At 46.7% G+C, this 22,058-nt stretch overlaps 1 protein-coding gene across 5 annotated transcripts in view; it reads left to right on the top strand.

The window, feature by feature from the left end:
• The first annotated feature begins 1,397 nt into the window (after positions 1-1,397).
• Positions 1,398-22,058, top strand: part of VWA1 (von Willebrand factor A domain containing 1) — a 34,315-nt gene continuing 13,654 nt past the window's right edge. The window contains exons 1-2 of one of the 5 annotated variants that reach the window (XM_009922163.2): positions 1,398-1,695; positions 15,351-15,471. In XM_009922163.2, the coding sequence (XP_009920465.1) occupies positions 1,681-1,695; positions 15,351-15,471 (136 nt within the window). In that variant the 5' untranslated portion in view covers positions 1,398-1,680. Of the gene's footprint in view, positions 1,696-14,451; positions 14,685-14,809; positions 15,262-15,350; positions 15,472-22,058 lie in introns of those variants that run through there. The other 4 variants (XM_069782674.1, XM_069782672.1, XM_069782675.1 and 1 more) reach the window with 4 other exon arrangements.

Raw genomic sequence — 22,058 nt, forward strand, 5'->3', positions numbered from 1 at the left:
CCCCCAGCTGCCTCTCTTTATAGGCTGTTGCTGTTGGTAGCAGAAGGGTACTCTACACTGCAATCTTCTCTGGAATCAGTACACGGTATTTTGCAGCTTGCCGAGTGCTTTGCAATCAGCAAAAAATGCCGAGTGCTACAGCAGCAGGTTCTCTTGTCATCATGAACGTGAATTGGGAAAGACACTGGGGTGGATGCTGGCACTTCAATGGCTATTATTATGCACAGAACAGAACAACTCCATTTCCAGAAGAAGGAAATGCTTCTCTAGAGCAATAAAGATACTTTCCGAACCATTGCACAGTAACTCGCAGTCTCCTACTAAAGATGGTTAGAAGGAAAACCTGGAGACCAGCAAGTCCCCTTTCTTGTCCTAAGAAAGACTAGAAGGATATAAGAAAGCAATCCAGCCTGAGGCTCACACAGACAAGAGAGGTTGTTCTCCTGTGTACCTATCTGTACCCCAGGGCAGTGGCTGTTCAGAACAGATGCACCGTCTCACTGTTGATCTTGCTGGATATGGCTGTTCAGCAAAACCCCATGAACATTCTGGAGACAAGAAAAATTCTCTCCAAAGCGTGGCCAAGTGTTTCTCTGGCACAAGACATTTTCATGAGGTCACTGTTGGAGTTCCTCCCACTGTCTAGATCATTCACAACCAGAAATGAAAAAATTTCTCTTTGGGCTTGAGACCCCTCACATGCAGAGTGCCTTGCTATGGTCTACCATAGGACATATCTGTCTTTGCATTCCTGCTGGCATCCTCTTTAACACGGTTATGTCTGCTACAGAAGGATTTAGGATACTTACTGCAGCTTACATGACATAGGCTCTGTCTCCAGCTTTCATGCTCCTTCCAAAACTGCAACACAGAGAAGTCTTGTCATCACTGATTAATGAACAACCATAACACGAAAGAGTCTGGGAATCACTGCACTAAAACTGACTGTCTGCTTTTTGATCTAAAATACTGGAAAATGTTTGATTCCAGTTAGGGTCAGAGGTCTAAAATATAGGGTTGGAAAGACTGTTTTTGCTAGGTTCTCCAGCTATCAAAGGCTGGTGAAAATTGGGCAAAGGGTGTTTCCTCACATACAGCCATAGCCTAGTCTGAAGGCCCAGGAGAGAAGAATGAAGAACTCCCAGAGCTTCACCGCTGCTTTGGAGATCTGCAGGGAATTCTGCACAAGGAGAGAAGGTCTTGGTAGCTTACATGCATAATGATGCGAGCAATAACATAAACAGCCTCAGGGGAAGACTGCAAAAAAAAGGCCCCTTTTTTTTCAGTTTCACAGTTCCATTCTGCATCTGTTTTTCTTCTTTGCCCCTCTGTGACACCCCTCCATCACGTTTCATGCACCATCTCCATTCCTGACAAGCTTGCAATGGCCTCTCAAGAACTTGTCACAGAGATGAGGAAAGAGAGCACATGAAAAGAGAAGCTCTAACTGACTTCTGAGTGCCTTTCATGGGGAAAATACCAGAACAGCAATATCCTTGACAGGTGCCAGGAAGCGGTGCAGAGGCAGAAAAAGCCTCATGTGTGGGAGAACGCTGCTAAACAGGATCTGCCAGACTTCCTCTGCATGATAGACACGCAAGCAGGACAAGCGATTAGGGCAGACCCCACACTCAGAGCAGCCCAATTTGAACGAAGCTTCCCGGCTACTTCTCTTGGAAAATGACTGTGGAAGTGGTAAGTATGACTTCATTTCTTACATGGTTCAGTACTGCAGCTGGGAAGCGGAGGAATGGCTGGAACTGCAAATTTTCACATTTTCAGTAAAGACCGGGATTTGAGTATAAACATTTATAGAGATGTGGGTCGGTGTTAGTGTGTGTTTAGCTGTTTCTATGTTGCTGTTTCTGACATGCTATTTCTCTGAATGTTTAGTGGCATTCCCAGTGACCTGTCACATTTTGAGCGGTTTCTAGGACCATTCTATAGGAATTTGCTGCAGTGGCAGACTTCCACAAAGCTAATCTGTTCAGAAACCCCACAATGGATTTAAATTCCTTTCCAATCCGAGTAATGCTTCTTAATTGATTGATTTCTCTTTCCTCTCCTGTAGGGAAGTAAGGAGTGTAGTCACAGATCCAGATGTCAGCATATATTTGTTACTTAGTGCTATTTGATGCTACTTCATGCATCTGTTGAAACAGACGTGGGTAAGAACTACCTTGTAAAGAAGGTTGACAGTGGCAGTCCTCAGGTAACTTGAGCAGATGATGGGGTAGAAGGCGAGGTGTGTTTAGTTGAAAACGCTAAAGGGGTGAGTCAGAGCTCAGCCAGGGAGACTGCTAGGACAAGTACATTTATTTCAGGGTATTTTGGGGTGGCTCTAGTCATATATTTACTGACTAATCCAGTGGGAAATATCTGCAGCGTTTTTCTAGTTCTCCATGTTCCAGTTTAAGGTATGGGAGATAGTCAGTGCTATCTAGTGGTGGAGCTTTAGGTCATTTGCTGTTAAAGTTGACTATATGCAAGATCTAATTAGAGATGTAAGGGGTGTGACTAGGGCCAGATAATCCTACCAATATGAAAAATTAAACTAAAAAGCCCTGTAAATGTAAATAAATTACCAGTATTGCTAACTGAGAGCAGCAAGCTTGGTGAAGTACTCCACTGCCATGGATTGCAATTCCAATTCTAGTTCTTCCAACACACTTGATGTCCAAATGTTTATGTAATGTATGCCCAAGTGTTTACAAGCTTCCCAGAGTCCTAAGAAAACTCATGAATGATGGCAATTATTCTCTGCTCTTAAATTAAGCATGCATAGACCTATGTACAGGACTGGTGGCTTAGAGAGAGTATTCCTGAAAAGCCTGTGGTGCAGCCTTCTGTGCTCACCATCTTTGCTGCGGGAAGCTGAAGAGCAGGGACCAGGGCTGGGTGTGAGATGTGAAACTCTACGGATAGAGCCTGCTAAACAAGAGAAGCTTTGGTTAAGTATTTTTGCAGAGAGAGAAAGTGTATGATGTTTCCATTGGTGGGTGGCTGGATGGAGTTCTGCATTCATATCACCTGTCTCTTCTTTCTTGACTGAAGAAACAAATTCATCTCTGCAGAGGGAGCCTGTGCCTCCGTGGAAGGGTGGAGAGCAGAGAGGATATTTCTGTCTAATTGTACCACTTATTTGCAGGGGAATATTTTTGCTTTTATTGTTCTTTCATCATTAGGTCAGGCATTACAGCACCCAGCTCTAGAACAAAAGTCTCTTATCCCCAAAATAGATGGGAATTGTTTTGATTGCTTTGCATGCATCAAGTCACCTCTTTCTTTATGGACTACTGGAATTGCAACTATTTCCCTAGTCTGACGTGGGAGGAGTATAAGGCTGGCAGGACTTGGCAATAAGGAAAGGATAGCTGTCAGACATAGCATTTCCCAGCAGAACCCTTTGTTTCCTTCAGGCTTGTTTATGCAACCAGTTTTCTAATGTAGGACCCTGTGCCCCACCTGCCTTCTTTCAACTGTAAACAGCAACCTGCTGTTGGTAGGATGTCTTTTCCCCTCCCCTCTCATTACTTTTAGATTTCAGCAAGTTCGTCCCACCCTCTCAGATCTCAGTATGGCTCTTTCCATTAATGAATTCAAGTTGAATAATACAGGCTTGTGTCCCCAATAGGCCACCCACATGTTGACTGTCACACGGCATCAGATGCAGTTAGGCTTCTGCCTACATCAGGTGGCCTGTGGTGGAATTGGTCCCTGACTCTCAGCAGCAAGTTTACCTTCAGCCTGCAGACGGAAGCCTACTGCGCAGTCCTTGGAAATCCCAGCAGCCCTCCTCTACCCTTTTAATTTATAAAACGACTGACCTCAAATGGAGCCTGTGATGGCAAAAAAAGGACGTGTGAGACTCTTGCCAGCTCCTGAGTGTTGGTTTGTGTGGGGAGTGCCAGCCTTGCCCAGGCACAGAGCATGTGCTGCTCTGCGTGCTTTCCCTCCTGAGTTTGCAAGCGTCTTCATTTGCTCCAGAAGCCTGACTGGCTCTGCTCTTTTGTGCCAGAAAAGCCAGACTCCCACGTGGAAAGACTGTGGGATATGGTGATATGGGGTAGGGGAAGGTGGTAGCTTGTTGTCTGGTTTTATGCTTGACTCCGCTGATGTCCACTCGCTCGGTGTGGTGTTGGCTTTAATGTGACAGAAGGTAGTACTTTTCTCCAGCATTTGCTGTGTGGGGCAGCATGTTGATTGTCTCATCCTGTCTGCGGCTTGTAGGCACCAAAGCCTGCATCCACAAGGCATCTACATCTCTAGAACTTGCTGAACACGTGGAAAATGAAGAATCAGTGCCTTGAAGGAGGAACTCAGATCTGACTCACAGCTCAACCCATGCTATGACCTGTGAAAAGGAGAGGCAGGGCATATGGGAGGAGAACAGTTGTAAACCAAGGGCTTTCAGGGGTTGCCGTGGAGGCTGGAGAGAAAATCCCCACTCAGATGCTAACCAGCATGGGGGGACAAGTTGCCAAGCGTTACAGGAGCACAGAGTGAGCTAGCCAAGGTCAGCTGGGCTGGAGGAGCCCTGCAGACAGCACAGGGAGTTATTCCCTTTCCTCCCACTCACTCCCCAGCTGCCTTGCTGGGTTTGGACAAAAAGGGTGATTGTTTTTTGTGCTTGAAGCCTTGTTCCTGCTCAGATGTTTTTGCCTTATTACTGAGGGAGGGTGAAAAGCTTCAGATGAAAAGTGAGCCCTCAGCAAAGCCTACCTAGTGGCAGTCTAGTTCTAAACCCCGAAACCAAAGGTCAGTTCCTTTCTGGCAGCCTGGACCAAAGAAATGACCTCTATAGCGGGACTCTGGAAATCCCTGTGCCAGACTGGTCCAGTTGTGCTCTTCTGCTGTAGGTGCTGAACCTGTTCCCTCCCAGCATGCCAGTTTTCAGACTACACTTATTCTGAAACTAAGCTTCCCTAGTCTCAAAGGCTGCTGGCATGAGGGTAAAAATAAGACGACTGGTAGCTCTGCTCTCCTGCCCCTCATCAGAGAAGGAGGCCGGCGGAGCTGTCACCTGGGTATTGAGGCTGATGGAAAATCAGCCTCATTCTCTACTGAATTCCAGGCTGTGAGCAGAGAGCATAGCTTGGCCAGCACTCACGCAGCTGTGCTTGAAGTGGGGTCAGGCAGCCTCTTCTGATAGGAACTTACAAGCCCCATACTGCTTCCCTTTCCTGTTGTGACTGGATGCAGGTCTGATGGGTGCTCAGAGGCCAATTCATCAATGTCTTTGCTTCCCCCCCCCCGGCCAAAGCTAAGAACTCAGCAGAGCCTGGCAAGATTTAGACAAGCCTCTAAAAATAGAGCTCACCTGAAATACAGCCGCTTTGCTGATAGGAACAGAAACTATCCTATGCTGCTTGTTCTGCTGTATTCCAAACCTTGAATGGGTTGTAGCACCAGGGCATGAGCTTGTGAGGGGTGGGCTACTGCCCTGATAGCCTCTCCTTATGCAACCACTACTTGCCACTGCTTGAAATGCGAGCCAGAGATGGATGGAACAGTGCCGTTGTCCAAGAAAGCTGCTATAAGTCATGATGGAGTTAATTCAGACCTTCAAAAAACACACAGCAGTCTGTCAGACCCTGCAGAGCTGCAAGGGGTATTAAGCTGTAAAACTGTCTTAAAAATTACTGGTGCAATTCAAAGAAATTGGGTATGGGAGCTGAAATAAACAAAATAGATGACAATCCAGCCTCCTGGAGGAGAGAAGCTGATATCCTTTGGCTTGGTTGTTTCTTTGCTGGCTCCTCCCTTAGGCACCCTGCAGACAAGCAAGCCCAGGAAGATTGTCTGAATGCATGAGTCTCCTTTGCATTCATGCAGAATGTTTTCTCCACCATGTCTTGCTCTCGTGTGTGTGCCTGCAGGCTGCTCCAAATTGTCTTCTCTCTCGCAGGCTGACATGTTAAGAGATTACAATTATTGAGAGAAGCTGAGAGTTCTCAAGACTGAGAACTTGCTGTTCAATGGGAAATTGCAGCTTATTGCGTAGCTGGAAATTCCTCAGGAAACCCAGTTCTAAGGAAGTTTTCTTAAAATTGGCTTTTCCCAATTGTCTGGGCTTTCCTAACAGGATAGAGATAGGGGATAAAAGTCAAGCAATAAGGAAAATCATCCACTCCAAAGAACAGCCTTTGGTTAAAAATTGACTGCTGCATCCAGACCTCATTTCTACTGCTTAGAAGTAGGTCCAATTTTCAAAGCTACTCTGGTTCCTGGCAAGCAAAGTGAGACTGCAGTCTGGGCCCAGCTGGGAAAAATGCAGTAAAATCCTGTCTTGTGAAGAAAATGAAGCAGGAATCTGAAGTCTTAGAGAATCTCTGCTAGAACTCCCAGGTTCTGATTCCACATGCAAAGCGGAGTCTGAGCCAGTATGCTGGTAAGTCCTCTACAACCAGCCACAAATCCTGTTTGCGCTTTAGTCAGTCCTGTCCAGTGTGTCCCATTGGCAAGGATGCTGTTTTGGATTTGACCAAAGGGCTGCAGTGCAGCCTGGCTTTGGGAAGGGAACAGATTTCACATTAACATGAAGGGTGCTAATATTCTCTAGGGACCACTTACTGAAAATATCAGACCTGGAATGAAAGGCATTTGCAGGGAAAACCCTTTAGTGTTTTCCTCCCTGCTGAAGCCAGGTGTTAAGAGTGCTTTGGAGTGGGGTTGGTGTCCACTACAGTGTAATGTTCTGGTTAAACTATAGCATGGCTGTTGCTCTCCACCCTGATAGCAGGATGACATTGCACTTTCCTGCCAGACTCTGCAGCTCAGGAGAAACACAATAACTTCTCCCCCAGGAGTTTGCCCCCTTTTTGTTTGTAAATGCCCATGATTTCTCAGGCATAAATGTAAGAGGTTTCCCCCCTCTTCAGAGCCATTAAGCTCATGTGCCCAGCTAAGTCCAAGGAAGTACTATGAACTGCATGGAGAAGCTGGTTCAGCAAGGATATAGGAATCTCTGTGGTCTGAATCAGCCACTCTTCTGTAAATCCTCTGTGACTGGGCAGCTCTGAAGCTTAGAACACAAGTTTTCCAGTCCTTGAAAGAGATTTGGGCCCTAGTCTCTGCTAGGGACTATGATGGTTGCAGTTCTTGGCACTTAGCTCTTTACCTGTAACTTCTACCCACTTAATTATGGCAACATTGTTGTTGCAAAGCAGGGATTGAGAATCCAGTTCTTGTAAAGACTCAGGCTCCAGAAGTCAACTGTTTTTGCACGTCTGTGTCCTCCTCCTCTAGTATTAATGTTGGGCTTGTGATCACTGCACATACAGTATGTATTTTGGGGGACTCTGCGGCTTTTGTACACACAAGGATGGCTGAGCCTGTGTCCTGCCTATTTATTTGGGGGGTTAGCGTTCCCTATCCTGCTCTTTTTCCTAGTCCTGGGCTGAGCTGAAAGCACAGGACTGAAGCAGTGAAGCAAAGAGCTCTGTCTGTCAGCTCTGCCTTGGCAGGGAAGTTGATACATGTGGACAGCCACTAGCATAGTGGGGTGGAGGATGTGTTATGACAACCCAACGGTTATTAATTCAGCCTGCTGCACACAAAAGAGGAGCCTCCACAGTAACTGGGAGAGACAAGGCCAGAGCTGTTAGCTATTTCTGACCTACCTGACAAAAGGATAAATCCAGAAGCTTCTGAATGAGCAATGAGCCACTTACATTGTCTTTTGGTGTTTCTCCTGTTTTACCCCTTCACTACTATATATCTGTGCGGGGTAGCCTACCCTAGCTGTGAGTAGTTACACTAAGCCAAAGGAATTAGAACAGTTCCAGGTACGAGCAAGGAGAAAATGAAATCTCTGGGCCCCAGGTACCCTGAATTCAGATGGGAAAGTGAGCCTGGACTGTGGCAGACTAGTCAGGCCCGAGTGCTTCAGCTCCGCATTGCGTTGCTGGCATCCAGCCCTCCTGCTTTTCTCCCCTCTGTATCGGGTTGCTCTTTGACCTGCTCCTGGAACTCCACAAATGATTTCATTTGTTCCTACAAATTTAAAACACTTTAGAACCCAGAGGCAAGGTGAAAGCAAGAAGCTGGTTGAACTCCATGCAATTTGGTGAGCTTGTAAACAAAACTGGCCCAGCTGCAGTTCAGAAAGTCAGGCTGCTGCATGACTATGTCATAAACATGTCTGACTCAAAGTGCTGCTGCATACAGAGGTCTGTTTTTCCTAAGATCATCGCTTTCAGCCCATGATGAAACCGTATATATTGGTTGTTAACAACAGTCAAGTCTGTTTTTTATGGCTGGCTCAAAAATAACAGTGCAAAGCCCCATACCAGTCCATAACCGCAGTTTTTACTTAAATGAATGTAAATGCCTTTACAAATGTGAAAGAAGCAGCAGCTGCTCTTAGCTCTGGGCCAGTTGTCCTGAAGACAATAGGAGCATTATGTCATTAAAACATAGTTCCTGTATGCCCAACAGTATAACTATGTGATCTCTTGCCCTGATGTATGGATTACATCAGATGCAGCTAAATTTTGGAATGGTCTACTCACTTAGGGCACACTTTCTCAGGTCTGGGACAATTTTACTGGCTGGTGATGGGAGCTGGCTTGCAGATAAGCTGGCCTGATATCAGCAGCTTTGCTCCACAAGCTGCGCTGGGGCAATTTCAACAGGTGGTGGAGTTTGCAAGGTCACAACTCTGCATCAGCTCTGAAGCAATGCAGCAGCACCAAGACCTACCGGCTGAAGCTGGCCCTGTCTCTCCCTTCCAGCTGACTCTACTTTGTTCCCTCTGGTTCTTGCTCATATCCACTAAATGTCAACAAACAAAAACAGTGATAAAGGAACAGTGCTTGCATTTATGACCTGCCTTCTGGGACTGCCTTGCCAATGCTGTCACAAGCCCATTTTTGAGGCAGCTAGAGCACTCAGTATTCTGGTCCTGGACAGGTGACTGGATGGACAGAGGAGAGTCAAGTCCACCACTTTCCCAGTCCCCCTGGATGCTGGACTTGCCTTGAAGACAGTCTTCTTGCTGAACTGCTTCTCTGTTACAGGATCCCAGGTCCTGCTCTTCTTGCCTGACACCTTGGAATCCAACCTCAGCTCCTGAATGCTGTGAAGAAAAGGGTGCACAAAGCATCACCTTCCATTGCTTCAACATCCTATGTCAGCTCTTTATTGCACTTTGCAGTCTCATGATTTGCCCTAGTCTATTGGGTCTGGCTGGAACAGAGTTAACTTTCTTCACAGCAGCCTGTATGGTGCTGTGTTTTGGATTTGTCACTTAAACAGCATTGATAATGCACTAGTGTTTTGGCTATTGCTGAGCTGTGCTTGCACACTGCTGAGGCTTTCTTTTTTCCATTTATGCCCACTACCCCCTCCACTGAGTAGGCTGGGAGTGTGCAAGAAGTTGAGAGGGATGCAGGTGGGACAGGTGGCCTGAACTGACAACAGGGATATTCCCTAATATATGATGCACTCAGCAATAAAAGCAATAAAAGCGGGGACTTCTGGGGTAATAGCATTTGTCTTCCTAAGTAACTTTTCTATGTGTTGAGGCCCTGCTCTTCAGGAAGTGGCTAAACATCTGTTTGCTGATGGGAAGTACTAAGTTCCTTATTTTGCTTTGCTTGTACATGTGGCTTTGCTTCACTCATTAAACTGTCCTTACTTTGACCCATGCGTTTCTTGCTGCTGGTGGATGCTTAGCTGCTGGCTGGGGTCAAACACCTCCCCCCCCGCCCCCCAGCTATAAAACTTGCTTGCAGTCAAGACGCTCATTTCATCAAGATATTCTTCAGTAGCTTGCTCACATCTTCCAGCACTGACAGCCGCTACATCATCTCACTGAAAAGTGGAAAAAATGGCCCTTTATAAATGAAAAGTCATTTCACTTATAAATGTGCCTCCACTCCCAAAATGCTGTGGTATGACTCAAATGACTGTGTGCTTTTTCAGTCACTCTGTGATGCTCTTTCTAAATGCCATTGCAAAGACCTAGTGGGCTGCTATAGTTGTCTAGAATATTAGCAGAACCAAACCTTAGATGAAAATGTGCACGAGAAAAGTAAAAATGGACCAGACAAATTGGATTAAGTCCCAAGAGACATGTCAAGTGCACAGCTGGTGCAACCTGGCACTAATAAGCTGCAGTGAGGAGACACTATTTACCGTGGATCTGTCTGGATTCTAACTCTGGCTCTGGCATCCTGCTTGGCAAACTGCTCCCTCCCCACTTAGTTTATCTACCTGATGCTAATTCTCAGGACAAATTGGCAACAGCATTAATTACCATCTCCTTTTGCTCTGATATTATTTCTCTGCAATAACGTTACCCACAGATTCAATGCAGGTTTGAAACCACAAGAGATGGCAGGTAAAGAGGCATCGTGTGCTGAGGCTGGTTTGCGCTAGGAACTCCTTTGAGAAGCTGGAGTTCAAAAGAGCTGAAGGCTGTCTTGTGGCCTGTCAGAAGGACTAGGTTCTCTTCCTTTCTGGGCAGATGTCCAGCTCCACTGCCCCTTGTCTAGTGCTGATACTGTCTGGAATTCCTCAAGGCAGACTTGTGTTGAGAGACCAGGAGATGCCTAGGATGTGGAATTGGAGAGGAACTGAAGCTGTTGGTCCATTCCATCTCAGCTCAGAAGGATCCTGGGGGCAGTAAGTCACTTTGGTGTCTGAGAAGTGATGCGTTGTGACAAGCTGACTCCTTCAGAGCTCATCCAAGCACATATTTCATAAAATTTCATAAAATCTGAGGAGCAAATTGTATGCTGCCTGGGAGCCAGAGGGAACTGAAGCCCCTAGCATAAGCAAGCAATTGCTTAGATAACCTCATCCCTCTCTGTGCATTAGACATCTGACACGCTTGTGTCTACCTGTGTGTTATTTCCATAAATTCTTTCATTTTGAAATAGGCTGCTGCAAATGTATGCAAGAGAAAACTAGGATGCTGTGTCCTGGCACAGCACCGTGCTGGAAGGGAAATAGGAAGAGTGCCCATCCATGGCACTGTTTCTGGAGGAGTATTTTCTTATTGCAGGATGTTACCAGGCTATTTTTAAGAGGGTCCTGGTAACTCTGAAGCTAGTTCTTCGATATTAGGATAGGAAGCAGCTTTTCCCAGTATACTGATACTACTCTAATTTGGGCGGTTGCATTCTTCCAGAGTAGATCTGTCCTGCAAATTTTTTCATGTGTCCTAAGCTTTAGTTTAATATTGCTGCAAGTAGTTGAAAAGCTACTGCATTTCACCTCAGAAGTGGCTGTATTTTTGTGCTGGATGACTTTTTAGGATGCTTTGGAATGAAAGAGATCATCTATAAGCTAGCCTTTACTTCACTGTGGAGTCATTCCTAGTCACTGAGCAACTTTTGAGAAAAATAAAACTGGTGAATGCAGGGAGTAAACATGTCTATTTTTGTAGTTTGTCTTCCAAGTCAAACAAAAATAAGAGCTGACTTGAGGCTGGAGACTGCATGACACACTGTTAACTGAGAACTGGCAACACAGGGCCTGATCCTCTCTGCTGTAAGTCCGAATGGCATTTCTGGAGTCGGTGGAGTTCAAGTTCATGCCCTCCAGCCACACAGCCTGTAGCTTTTTTAAAAGTTAACTGTGACATAGCGGGGCAGTCAGGTGAGCCATGTGTGGTCAGTGTTGGGAGGAAAACCTGGAGTCAGCTGTGAATGTTGTCGGTGATTCAGCTCCTATCTGCATCTTCTGTGTCAGAATGGAGCTGAATTTCTCAGCGTGAGCTGGCAGCGGTCTTGCCTTCCAGCCCTGGTGCATGCAGTCAAGTTGGATTACTGGCACCTTGGGTAACTGCCCACCTGCACCGGGCTGCACGAGCCTTCCCTGGAGTTCAAGGGGGAGCTTTTACTCACCTCATTCTTCCAGTGCTGCAGAGCTGCTTTGTTTCCTTTCCAAATGGGGAATTTCCAAATTGCCATATATAGATAGCCCCTCCAAACAAAAACTTTTATGTAGAGCTGAAAAAAGGCTGTGTTCCCAAAAGCCTGTTTGTTCCAGCCGTGGTAATTTGTCTCAGAAAGGGTATTGCATCTTTTTAGAAATTGAGCATTGTTTACATCCCCAGAATGTCACGGCAGCTGCAGCGTGCCATCAAAGCCTTCCCACGTGCAGAACGCTGAAGCGTAGCACAGTACTGAGGGTTTGTGCTTTACAATATATGCGTGTACATGTCTGAGTCTCAGTAATATCACAATCAAAATATGCTAGATTGGTTGTTGGTGGTTTTCATTTGGGTTTTTTTGTTTTCTCTTCTTACAATCATTAATTGCTCCTGAGCTGTTCCATAACATGGCATGGTAAGAAGATGATCATCCTGAGTGAATTGCGGTCAAGTCAATGACAGGTGGAGAACATAAGCTTAGCAGTGATAGGGAGCTGAGCCTAAACTGAGATCTGCGGTCAGATTCCAATCACATTTAAATGGGAGCAAGTCTGGAGTGATACTCCTGGCTTCAGAGTGCAGGATGCAACTAGGAAAAAGAATCAGCATGCACATGCACCAGTCTTACTGGAAACAGGATCTGTCAGTTACAGTAAAGTTTAAAAATAAAACAAAATTGTGTAAGATCTAATTATTTTCCAGGCTGTTTTTTCCTGCTTCCACATATCCCAGCAGGACTTGCAGGGAGATAAAGGCTGAAATCTCTCCAGGCTGCAGGGTGTGAGACCAAATGGCATTCACATTGATAAACTGACAAAAAAGGGAATTAATCTAAGATGAGCAATGCTTCCGTGGAAAGACTTCCTTGGGAAGTGAGTAATAGAAGGAAATCATCTCCATATATGCACCAGCTCTAATCAAGGGGCTCTGAACACGCATCTATGAGCCCTGGGAACCAGACCCATAGCATTTCTAGCCCACTGTCTTTGCAATCATCTTCCCTGAACAGGTCATTGGGCAATGGGGCAGAAGGACGATAGGACAGGAGCGGATGGGTATCTAGGTTAGTTGATGAGAAGTAGATGGTTTGCAATGGGGCAACACTTGCTTCCTCTAGCCCATCCCTTCCATGTCCCAGCTCCAGAATACAACCAGTGTAAGAATAGCAAGTAGGACATATTCAGTTGTATCCTTGTTCTCTGCTGGTGAATAAGTACTTCACTCAACAGTGGTTTGGAAAGCCTGTTGCCTTCTTGGCTGCCATCACGGTCAATACATCAGCAACTGAATTGAATGTGGATCCGTGCAACGAGAATCAAAGAATTTGCTCAGATTGGTGACTTAGACCATGGTGTGATTTGCTTTGCTGTGTAATTTTTCCCCTGGAAACTTGCTTGCCAAATGAGACTACAGACTGAGAGCTTCACTGCTAGAGTACCTGCACTTCCTACCGACTTCACTATGAGTGCTGGTAAATAAGCACAACCCTGACAGGGGCAGGCCCAAACCCCACTGCTTCAGAGGAAGAAGTCTGCTCTTGATTTCAAAAGGCAATGATCAAGCCCACTGTGCCTATGGTCAGACATAACTCAGCATATCCACACTGATTTCAGTGGGCTGTAACATTGAGAAACTCTTCTCTGTGTGTCAGGGACACCAGCTAGGAACAGTATTTGGTCACCGTAGCTATTGCACCAGGATCCAGATGCCATTTCTGAGGGGATCTCACAAGTTACATGCTGTTGGAATGAGAGCAGGGGTATCTAATTCTTTTGAGTACCTGGGTAATGATTATTCCAGCCTGCATGAATCACTGGGTGAGGCTGTTACTTATACAGGATTATGCTACATGGGATTGAGGTATTCACACTACCTGATATTGCAAAGCTCCTTTGTGATGCAGCTGGGTACCAAACTGGGATGGGGAACACAAACAAGTGCCCAGGAAGTTTAACTAGCTGACTGAATCCATGGTTTCTCAATTAGATCTGATTTCTTGAGCCTGTTCTGACTTTCCATTTGGTTGATGGGCTTGGATACAACTCTTTTTCCACCCTGCACTGCTCCTTGGCTGCTAACTCCTGTTCGCTTTTTTTACAGTTCCCAGGAGAGAGAAAATCAAATTGGAGGAAATATTGCTCACCAGTTTCAGAAATCCCATAGGCTTCTAAACATTTGTCCTTTACTACTTTTTAGCTTGTCTTGTTGGTCACTCCCCATGTTAAGGGAGATGATGATCGGTCTCTTCATAATTGGGTGTAACTTTCCAGCTTTTCTCTACTACTAATGTCTTGGATCTGTCCAGAAGTAGCACATGTTAAAACCTAAAGTGAAAAAAGGGAAAGGGGCTATAGTTACCTCTACCTGATGGGTAGGAGCCAAAAGCAGACACACGGGCAGCAGGAGAGCCATGAGAAGGGAAACTATGTTTGGTCTGGTTTTTGTTCTGGCAAAAGTCTCCTGCACACAGGGGAAATAGAGAGGCTGCATGCCAGCGAAGGGTCTTTGGTATATGCTCTCCGCCAAACCCTTCGGCCCCTCCATCCAGTAAGATATTTGTCACAGGTTTATCTTTAGGCATGTGAGTCCCCTTTGACTGGGAAGTCATCGACTTGAAAATGTATTTAACGTCACGCTGAAGGGAGATAACCAGTGGGCACGTCGCAGGCTGATGCACCAGAGAATCTCGCTTCTTGCCCTTTTCTCCACGGCTGACGCTCCCCACTTCGGCAGTCGTCGCTTCCTGCAGGCTCTGTGTTTCGTGGTGGCTTCTGCACCGGCTCTTCTCCAGGGTAAAGGAGTAAGGCATGACATTTGTACCTCTCGTGTTTGGCCCCGGGCCGTGGGGCAGCACAGGGGACGGGACCCACGCTGGGCAGCGCTAGGACCTGGGGGAATGCTCAGCCTGCCTCCTCCCAGAAGATTAGCCAATATTCCCAGGGCAGGGCACGCTCCCCAGCCTTTCTACTTTTTCTTTCCTCTATATACGTGTTTTTCCTTCTTCTAGTTCATTCCAGAGCAGAGCAGCTTTGGATTTCTCTGAGCTTTTTTTCTTTTTCTTTTTTTTTTTTCCCCCCTCCTAGCTGGACTGCTGCCAGAGTCTTGCAGGGCCAAAGTTTTATCTATAGGGATATATTTTTCAAACGAGCCCAGCTGCATGCAGACTGCCTGCAATTGAATCCACACTCCTGGGGCAAGTTTAACTCGGGAGAGGAACAGCAGCAGGGGTGCTGTTTGTGCCTCTCCTCCAGCTATTCCTGTCAAGATGGATTTATGACTTTAAAAGGAAGAAGGGGGGGGAGGAAAATTGCCTACAGGAGCCAGAGCTTACAACACAGCCCAGCAAAACACACATAAAGAAGCAGTCGGATCTCAAGGCATGAGCAGCATAGAAGTGATACCCTGGGATCTGGTGGATCCTTGCATGTAATATGACTGATCTTAAGCCTTTCATCTGCCTTCACAGAGCCGAGCTTTTGGATCTAAGGTAGTTTGCCCAGGACCAGACTTTGCTATGTTGGCCAAGGCAGTGCTTTCTCTTGGTCTCTGGCTGCAGTTTGCTGCGGGACAGAACACACCTGAGAGAGGTGAGTACCTGAAAAGGCAAGGCGTTCCGTTACTACTTTCCCCCATTTAATACCTCCTGGTCCTTAGAGCTTCTCATAAAATCTTTTCAGAATAAAAGCTGAAGTTATATTGCTGCTGTAGCTGTATAGTTATGCTTGTATGTTACTTTGCTGGCATAAGAACAAAACAAAACAAAAAAACCTTTCTAAAATTGCCGTATTAGAAAGAAATTTTATCTTGTTTCCAGTATTGGAAAGGAAACCATTTCAGAAACTTGCAGAGTTTAGTGCAATCGTATGGAAAAAGTCCCGACTCCTCACTGTTACCTATGTACTGAGGCACATCAATTAAGAGAAGTAAAACCAGTGTTTGATACTATACCTGTCTTGCTGGTCTCTTGCTAATCTCTGTAATTCAATCGTTTTATTTCCTCTTTAAAATGCTTTCTCTTGGATACTGTTCAGGGAAAATGATTATGGGTCTGTCTCGCAGAACTGACAGCAGGGAAAGGGACACAGAGGACATGAATGTCTCATTTCTGGTTCCTGCACTGTAGTGCTGGGCAGAAGACTTAGCCCACATCGTGATGACTATGCTGATGCAACTGCTTTTGTTCTGCCTTGGGCTCACAAGTAGAAAAAGGTTCTGTTCTTTGACTGCAGGGCTACTGCTGGCTGCATCTGGTTTTCACTGCACCTGGGAAACGTAATCCAGCGTGAAAGGAGAAGTGAACCTCTTGTCTATCTGGACAGGAGGTCCTCAGACTCAGACAGCAGCCCAGACCACTGGGTTCTGATTCTGCTTCTGGTACGCAGAGCAGACTGGGTCTGTTGCTCAGATCCCCTTACAGGATACTGGATTGTGTCCCTCAGTGACACAGGCTGGTTCAGGAATGGTACTGCTGCCTCTGGCGTTGTCACAACGCTCCATGTCCACACAGGCAGCAGTTATTCCTATTGTCATGCATTTCTGCTGCCATGGGAGTCTATGTGGCAGTTCCCCAGCCCAGGCTAAAAACAATGCTCAGACCCTTCAGAGTATGTGAAAAAGCAAGGCATGGCTTTTCAGAAGGATTACACCTTGCTCCGGAGGCAAAGCTGTGTGCGTCGTGTTATTGACGTGCTGACTTTGGCTTGCACGCTGCACCCTTAGAGGAAATGAACCTGCTGGTCGGCAAGGTGCCCGTTCCCCAGCAGCTTTGATGTGGGGGTCTCCTAGGCTTCTCCCGGGTGCTCCCTAAAGCAACCTTGAGCAAACAGCCAGTCTGGCAGGGCTCCTGGGCATGGGCTGGAGGTGCTATGGTGGTTTGCCATGATCACACAATGAGAGGAACTGTTTGAAAAGTAGGGATTCATGTTCATAACTCTGTTTCCTAGACACTTGACTGAATGTGAGTGATTGTAGCTTTATTCTCAGCTGCAGTGGACAAGGTGAGGAAGCTACTGGGTGGCCAGTGGTGCTTCTACAGGCTCAGGAATGATTAGCTTTTTCAGAACAATCACTATGGACTTAGTTCACCGAGGCACAAAGTCAAGGCAGAGCACCGCATGACCGGTTCCACCACTTTCTTCTTTGGGTCCAGATTCAGATCTCTGTTGCATCAGTGTAAAGTACAACTATTTGATAGTTTGGGCTTTGATAAATGAAACTTGGGTTGTCATTACCTGAGTACTCTGGACTAGCATCAGCAGCAAATGATGGGGATATTGCTGTCCCTGTGGGTGCAGCAAGTGAAAAATAAAGACATGGCCCATCCGTACGGACTTTGTAGAGAGCTCTGCACTTCCTGATCTCTGAAGCACAGCTCAGTACCTGGCATAATTCCATGATTCCAAGACTCTTGAGGCTCTAAATAAAACAGCAGAGATAATGAAACTCCTGAAAAGATCATGAGAGATGGCAACCCAGCTTCCTTGTGCCAGAGGAATTTGTCTGAAGGGCCAATTCTCAGCCTACAGCCTGTAATCTGTGGCATGGACGAGCTGGAACCTGCATAGGCAATTTGGGCTTTGTCACACAAGTATATTTTGCTTGGTGGGGCTCAGCTCTTTAAATAGGCAGGTGATCTAGGCGTCTCCCATGGCACAGGCCTCTCTCTGACATGGTTTTAAGTGTAAAACACCACCTGACTGGCGTGGTGGGATACCTCTCTCTTTCTGGGAGAGGCAGTGCCTTTCTCCTCCTGCCTCTCACTGTGATCCCAGGGGGCCACAGGGAAGCACAGGCTGTGTTCTTCAGCCTCCAAACCTGGCTCCACTCATAGAATTTTTTACCTTGCATGGCCAAACAATGAGAAGGGAAGACAAACATGGAATTTCAAATGTAGTCAACCAGATCAGGACATGATCTTTTTTGGCTGTTAGATCCTTTATGCTCTACAAGTTCCAAGTCCCATATAAATCAGGCATGTGGTATGTGTTCAGGTCCCCCCTGAGAGTGCAGGGAACTCATGAAGCGGATGTCTTCTGTCAGCAGCTCAGTGAAAGACAGGGAAGTCTGACCAGCTGGTTTTCTCCGGGAAAAGCCAAGTGTTTATATAGGCAGCACTGTGACTCCGTGGTGACATTTTGCTCCCATATCGATCCCTTCAAAACACTTCTTTGCATGACTGATCTGTGTCTACTGACCACGTATCAGCTAGAAGGTGATAACGGGATACTGCCATGTGTTCTCTGTTGTTCCCTAGACTTAAGTAGAGCACAGGAGCAGCAATGATACGAGATCTGCAGAGTTATTCCTCAGCTCTTCAGAAGCAAAGGCCTGACATTTCAGGAGACAGGGAAGTGCTAATGGATGCCCCTTCTCTCAGAAGGCCACTGAAAGTGAGAAATCTGCATCTGGCATCTTGCCAAACAGCCGATCTTCTTCTGCTATAAAGCAAGGAAACTGCTTGAAAGCAGCAGCCGCTTGTGTAACACAGGGATTTTCTGGTAACAAATATCCACAGCCCCACCTCTGGCATGGATGGCATGTTTACATTGGATGAAGGACAAAGAACAGGAAGAAAGATGGGGGAATTGAAAACCTAAACCTCAAGGGAAGGTTGATGGAGTGTCCAGTCACATTATAAATGCTGCCACACTCCTGATGTAGTGAGATCCATAAAAAAAAAAAATCTAGACAAAGGATCCTTTCTGCTGACAAAATCTAAACGGGAGGAATTTGTTTCCATCTTATGCAGGGCCGAGTGTTAGAGGTAACTGTTATGGTATTTGCCTGCATGAAGAATTAGCCTTCTGCTCCACCCACAGACAATCCATTTAGCTCCAAAATATATACCTGCCCATCAGTGTAACTGTTGCTTTTGTTAACCAGTTGTTAACCAGTTGTTAACCAATTGCTGTTACCCAATGCTTTCTACCCTCCAGGCAGAACGTTGTGGTGTCAAGCTGTAGCTCTTCCTGCAGAGCCTCCTAACTAACACAGCTATTTCCAGCAACGTATGGTGGAAACCAGTGTTTCAAACCAGTGTTTGAAAGATATTAACATCGTGCCCAGCTGTCTTGGTGCCCCAGAACTGCAGGGTACAGTCAAGACTGCAATTTGACAGGGGCAGGGCTCTTGACTCTCCTTTGATGTTCTCTTTTGAGCTGGTGTTCCATGCTGGTTTTCACCCGTGTGCTACCCCATGCAGGTAGTTCTGACAGTAGTGGGATTTTGCTTGCATCTGCTCCCTCATGATGAATTCTGAATTCTCTTCCCAGAGTGCTAGTGCATGTGACCTTGTTTCCCACTTGTGGGCAATGTCCTTTGGCCATTGATCCCTGCCCTGCCAGGGTCAGAAGCTTTCATAGCTGTTTGTTGCAACACTTAGGAAACCAGTGATGTTCCTCATACAGGAGCAGAGGGCAGAAACAGTTATTTCCTCCTGGGAGGTGGCAGGCCTGTTGCCACGATCTCTCACTATGGCTTGCCAGCCAAGTAAGTGGCTTGTACTTCTTCCAGTGGAGAGGAAAGCACAAAGCCATGGCTATTTGCATTTGACTTGCTTCATGCAGCCAGAAGCTCTAAACAAAGCCGTTGTTGCTCTGCCCTGCTGGAATGCTGTTAGGACGTAGGGAGCTCTAGGAACCAGTGGCAGGGACCTGTAGGTCACAGGTTCAGCTCTACTGTGCGATGTGGTGATGAAGTTGCGTGTTGCTAGGGGCAAGCAGGAAAGCTTACTGGACTTCACTTTTATTTTCTGCTCAGCTCTGAATGCCAAGTTGCTGGGTGTGTGTGTCTGCACCACAGGGCTGAGTTGTGCTGGGTCATGCACAACTGGCTGTAATCCATGTAGATTGCAGGTCCCACTCCTGCCTCCTCCTAGCATCTCTTGCTTAGTCACATCCAAGTAACTTTAATGTTCTCCATTTCTGAAGGCTCCATCTGATTTCTCCTGTTGTTTCAGGAGATCTGGTATGCCTCTGCTACCTCAGCCAGCACCTACTACAGCAGAGTGGTTCCTGTGCTGCCTCAGTCTCTGGAGCAGCACAGTGCCTTGCTGTCAGCATGTTTATTCACATGTTTACAGACCATGCGTGCAAGCACTCTGGCTTTCTTCCAGTGCACACCTATACTATAACACATGCAATAAGTGTAGTCCTGACTCACATATGTCACTTCTGTCCCCCATCCTGTATGCATTCCCAGCACAGCTGGCCCTTTCTCCACTGTACCTCCCCCTGACACTCCTGAGCATACAGACATGAATGCTTTTGCCATGGGACAGACTCAGTTGCACAGGCAGGGATCTGAATGGTACCCAGTGAGGGAAATAAATAGCAGGGTAAAGACTGTCCAAATGAAGACTGGGCAAAGATGATCAGCTCCCCTGTGGCTCAAGCCTGAACCACTTCTCCACCTTCTGTTTTCCCCCTTGAGCCCCTTGTGTTGTACCCTGAATGGGTGTGCTCTTGCTGGTTCGTGATCTTTTCTGTGCTCAGGTTATTAGGTTTCACTGGCAGGACGTGTAATAGACACTTTGTACCTACTCTCTGTTCTCCTGCCCTAGTCCTTTCCCTCCTCTTGATTTTGCCATCTCCTATCTGCCTCTTGGAGCAGTGCCCCAGTGGGGGCTTACCAACCCCCTGCTCATCTCTGCCAGGCTCATTGCTATCTCTGGGCCTGCCTTGACATGGCTTTCTGCAGGGGGAGAACTGTTTGCATGAGTTGTCTCCTTGGAGCAATTAATTTTACAGGAGCCTTTCCATTCAGCTGTCTACTGCCTTGTGGTTTTGGCTCCCACACGTGGCTCCAGCACTCAACCACTGTGTGCTGCACCAAGTTCATCTGTGCTCCAGAGCCCACATTATTTGGCCACCCCACATTCCTGATCCCTTCACTGATAGAGAAGCCCAAACGTGCAGGCAGGAATCTCTGGTCTGAGGCTTTTTCTCCCTTCTTGCACCTCAAAAGCTGTCAAAAAGCAGGGGGGTGGTTAAAAGAAGTCCAAATTCATTATTGATATTCCAGCTATTGTAAATCTTCCAAGCTCTAAGAGTGGTAGAAGGAGTCCACTATGTGTTTGTGCTTCCCACACAGGAGTTTAATTGAAATCGTAAGAAAATGAGTCAAATGGAGTGGGACTCCAGGCCACACCCTCAGAAGCATGTTCTTCCTGACATATTACATTCTTCTGCACAAATGTGTCTGTGCAGCCCGTTCCCAGACATCCTGTCCCAGAGCCCCTTTGAGGTGCTGTTCCTAAGACTATCTGGGAAAGGAGGTCAATATGTATTCAGAAGAGCACAAAAACATAGTATTAGCCTAGCTTTTAAAAAGTGATCTAGGGAGGAGTCCCTCCACTCCATACTTACCTGCCAACAGTGGTATAAATCAAGGAGCTTTCTGCCAGTCTTGTGCGGACCGTAGCCTTTGAACAGAGAGGCAGCCAGTTCTGAGAATCAGCCTGCTCTCTTGGGAGAGCAGAGCGAGCAGTTTTTCTCATCAAGTTTCTTTATCATTTCATTCTTTTCCAAATACAGCTCATTTTTCTTCCAGGCACTGCCATTGTCATAAGATGGGATAAACCTGGAAGTTGTTTTAGGCCCAAAAGTTGCTCCTGACCTTGGGCAGTTTCTCTCAGTCTTGCGATCAGCAGTTTGCTTCTTTCTCTGGGACTGCTGTGCGTCAGCCCAGGGCAGCAGCTCTGGGTGGCAGAGGCTACTCCCTGGCACGGGGCATGACTGACCTGCTGGCTCAGGCTGGTGAGGAATGTTCCCAGCTTCTGGAACACATCCACCTCCAGCCTGGAGCAGAAAGTACTCAAGATCAGCCTGGTGTTGTGTAATAAGAGGTGTCAGTGCAAGCTGATGTAGCTCAGAGGCATTTTTTCTGCAGCAGTGAGGGCAGGATCCAGGACTTGCGGTTTGTACTTTTAGCTCTACCCTGATTCCTGTGCCTGAGCTGCTGCCTTGTTCCACTGCCCTGGCCTTTCTGTTTATCTGTAATGGGTTAATAACATGTGCCTGGAAAGACTGCCATGAGGTTTCCTAAGTCTGTGCAGTGCTTGCAGATCCTGCCTGAGTGTAGTGTGCAAGTGCTAGGTGTGCTCAGGAGCTAGAGCTCCTATTGCTCCTGCAGTGTCAGGTCCAGGGCATCTCTTCTACCTCACCTGTGTTGGCTC

This window comes from Haliaeetus albicilla, chromosome 4, assembly GCF_947461875.1.
Source record: "Haliaeetus albicilla chromosome 4, bHalAlb1.1, whole genome shotgun sequence".
NCBI lineage: Eukaryota > Metazoa > Chordata > Aves > Accipitriformes > Accipitridae > Haliaeetus > Haliaeetus albicilla.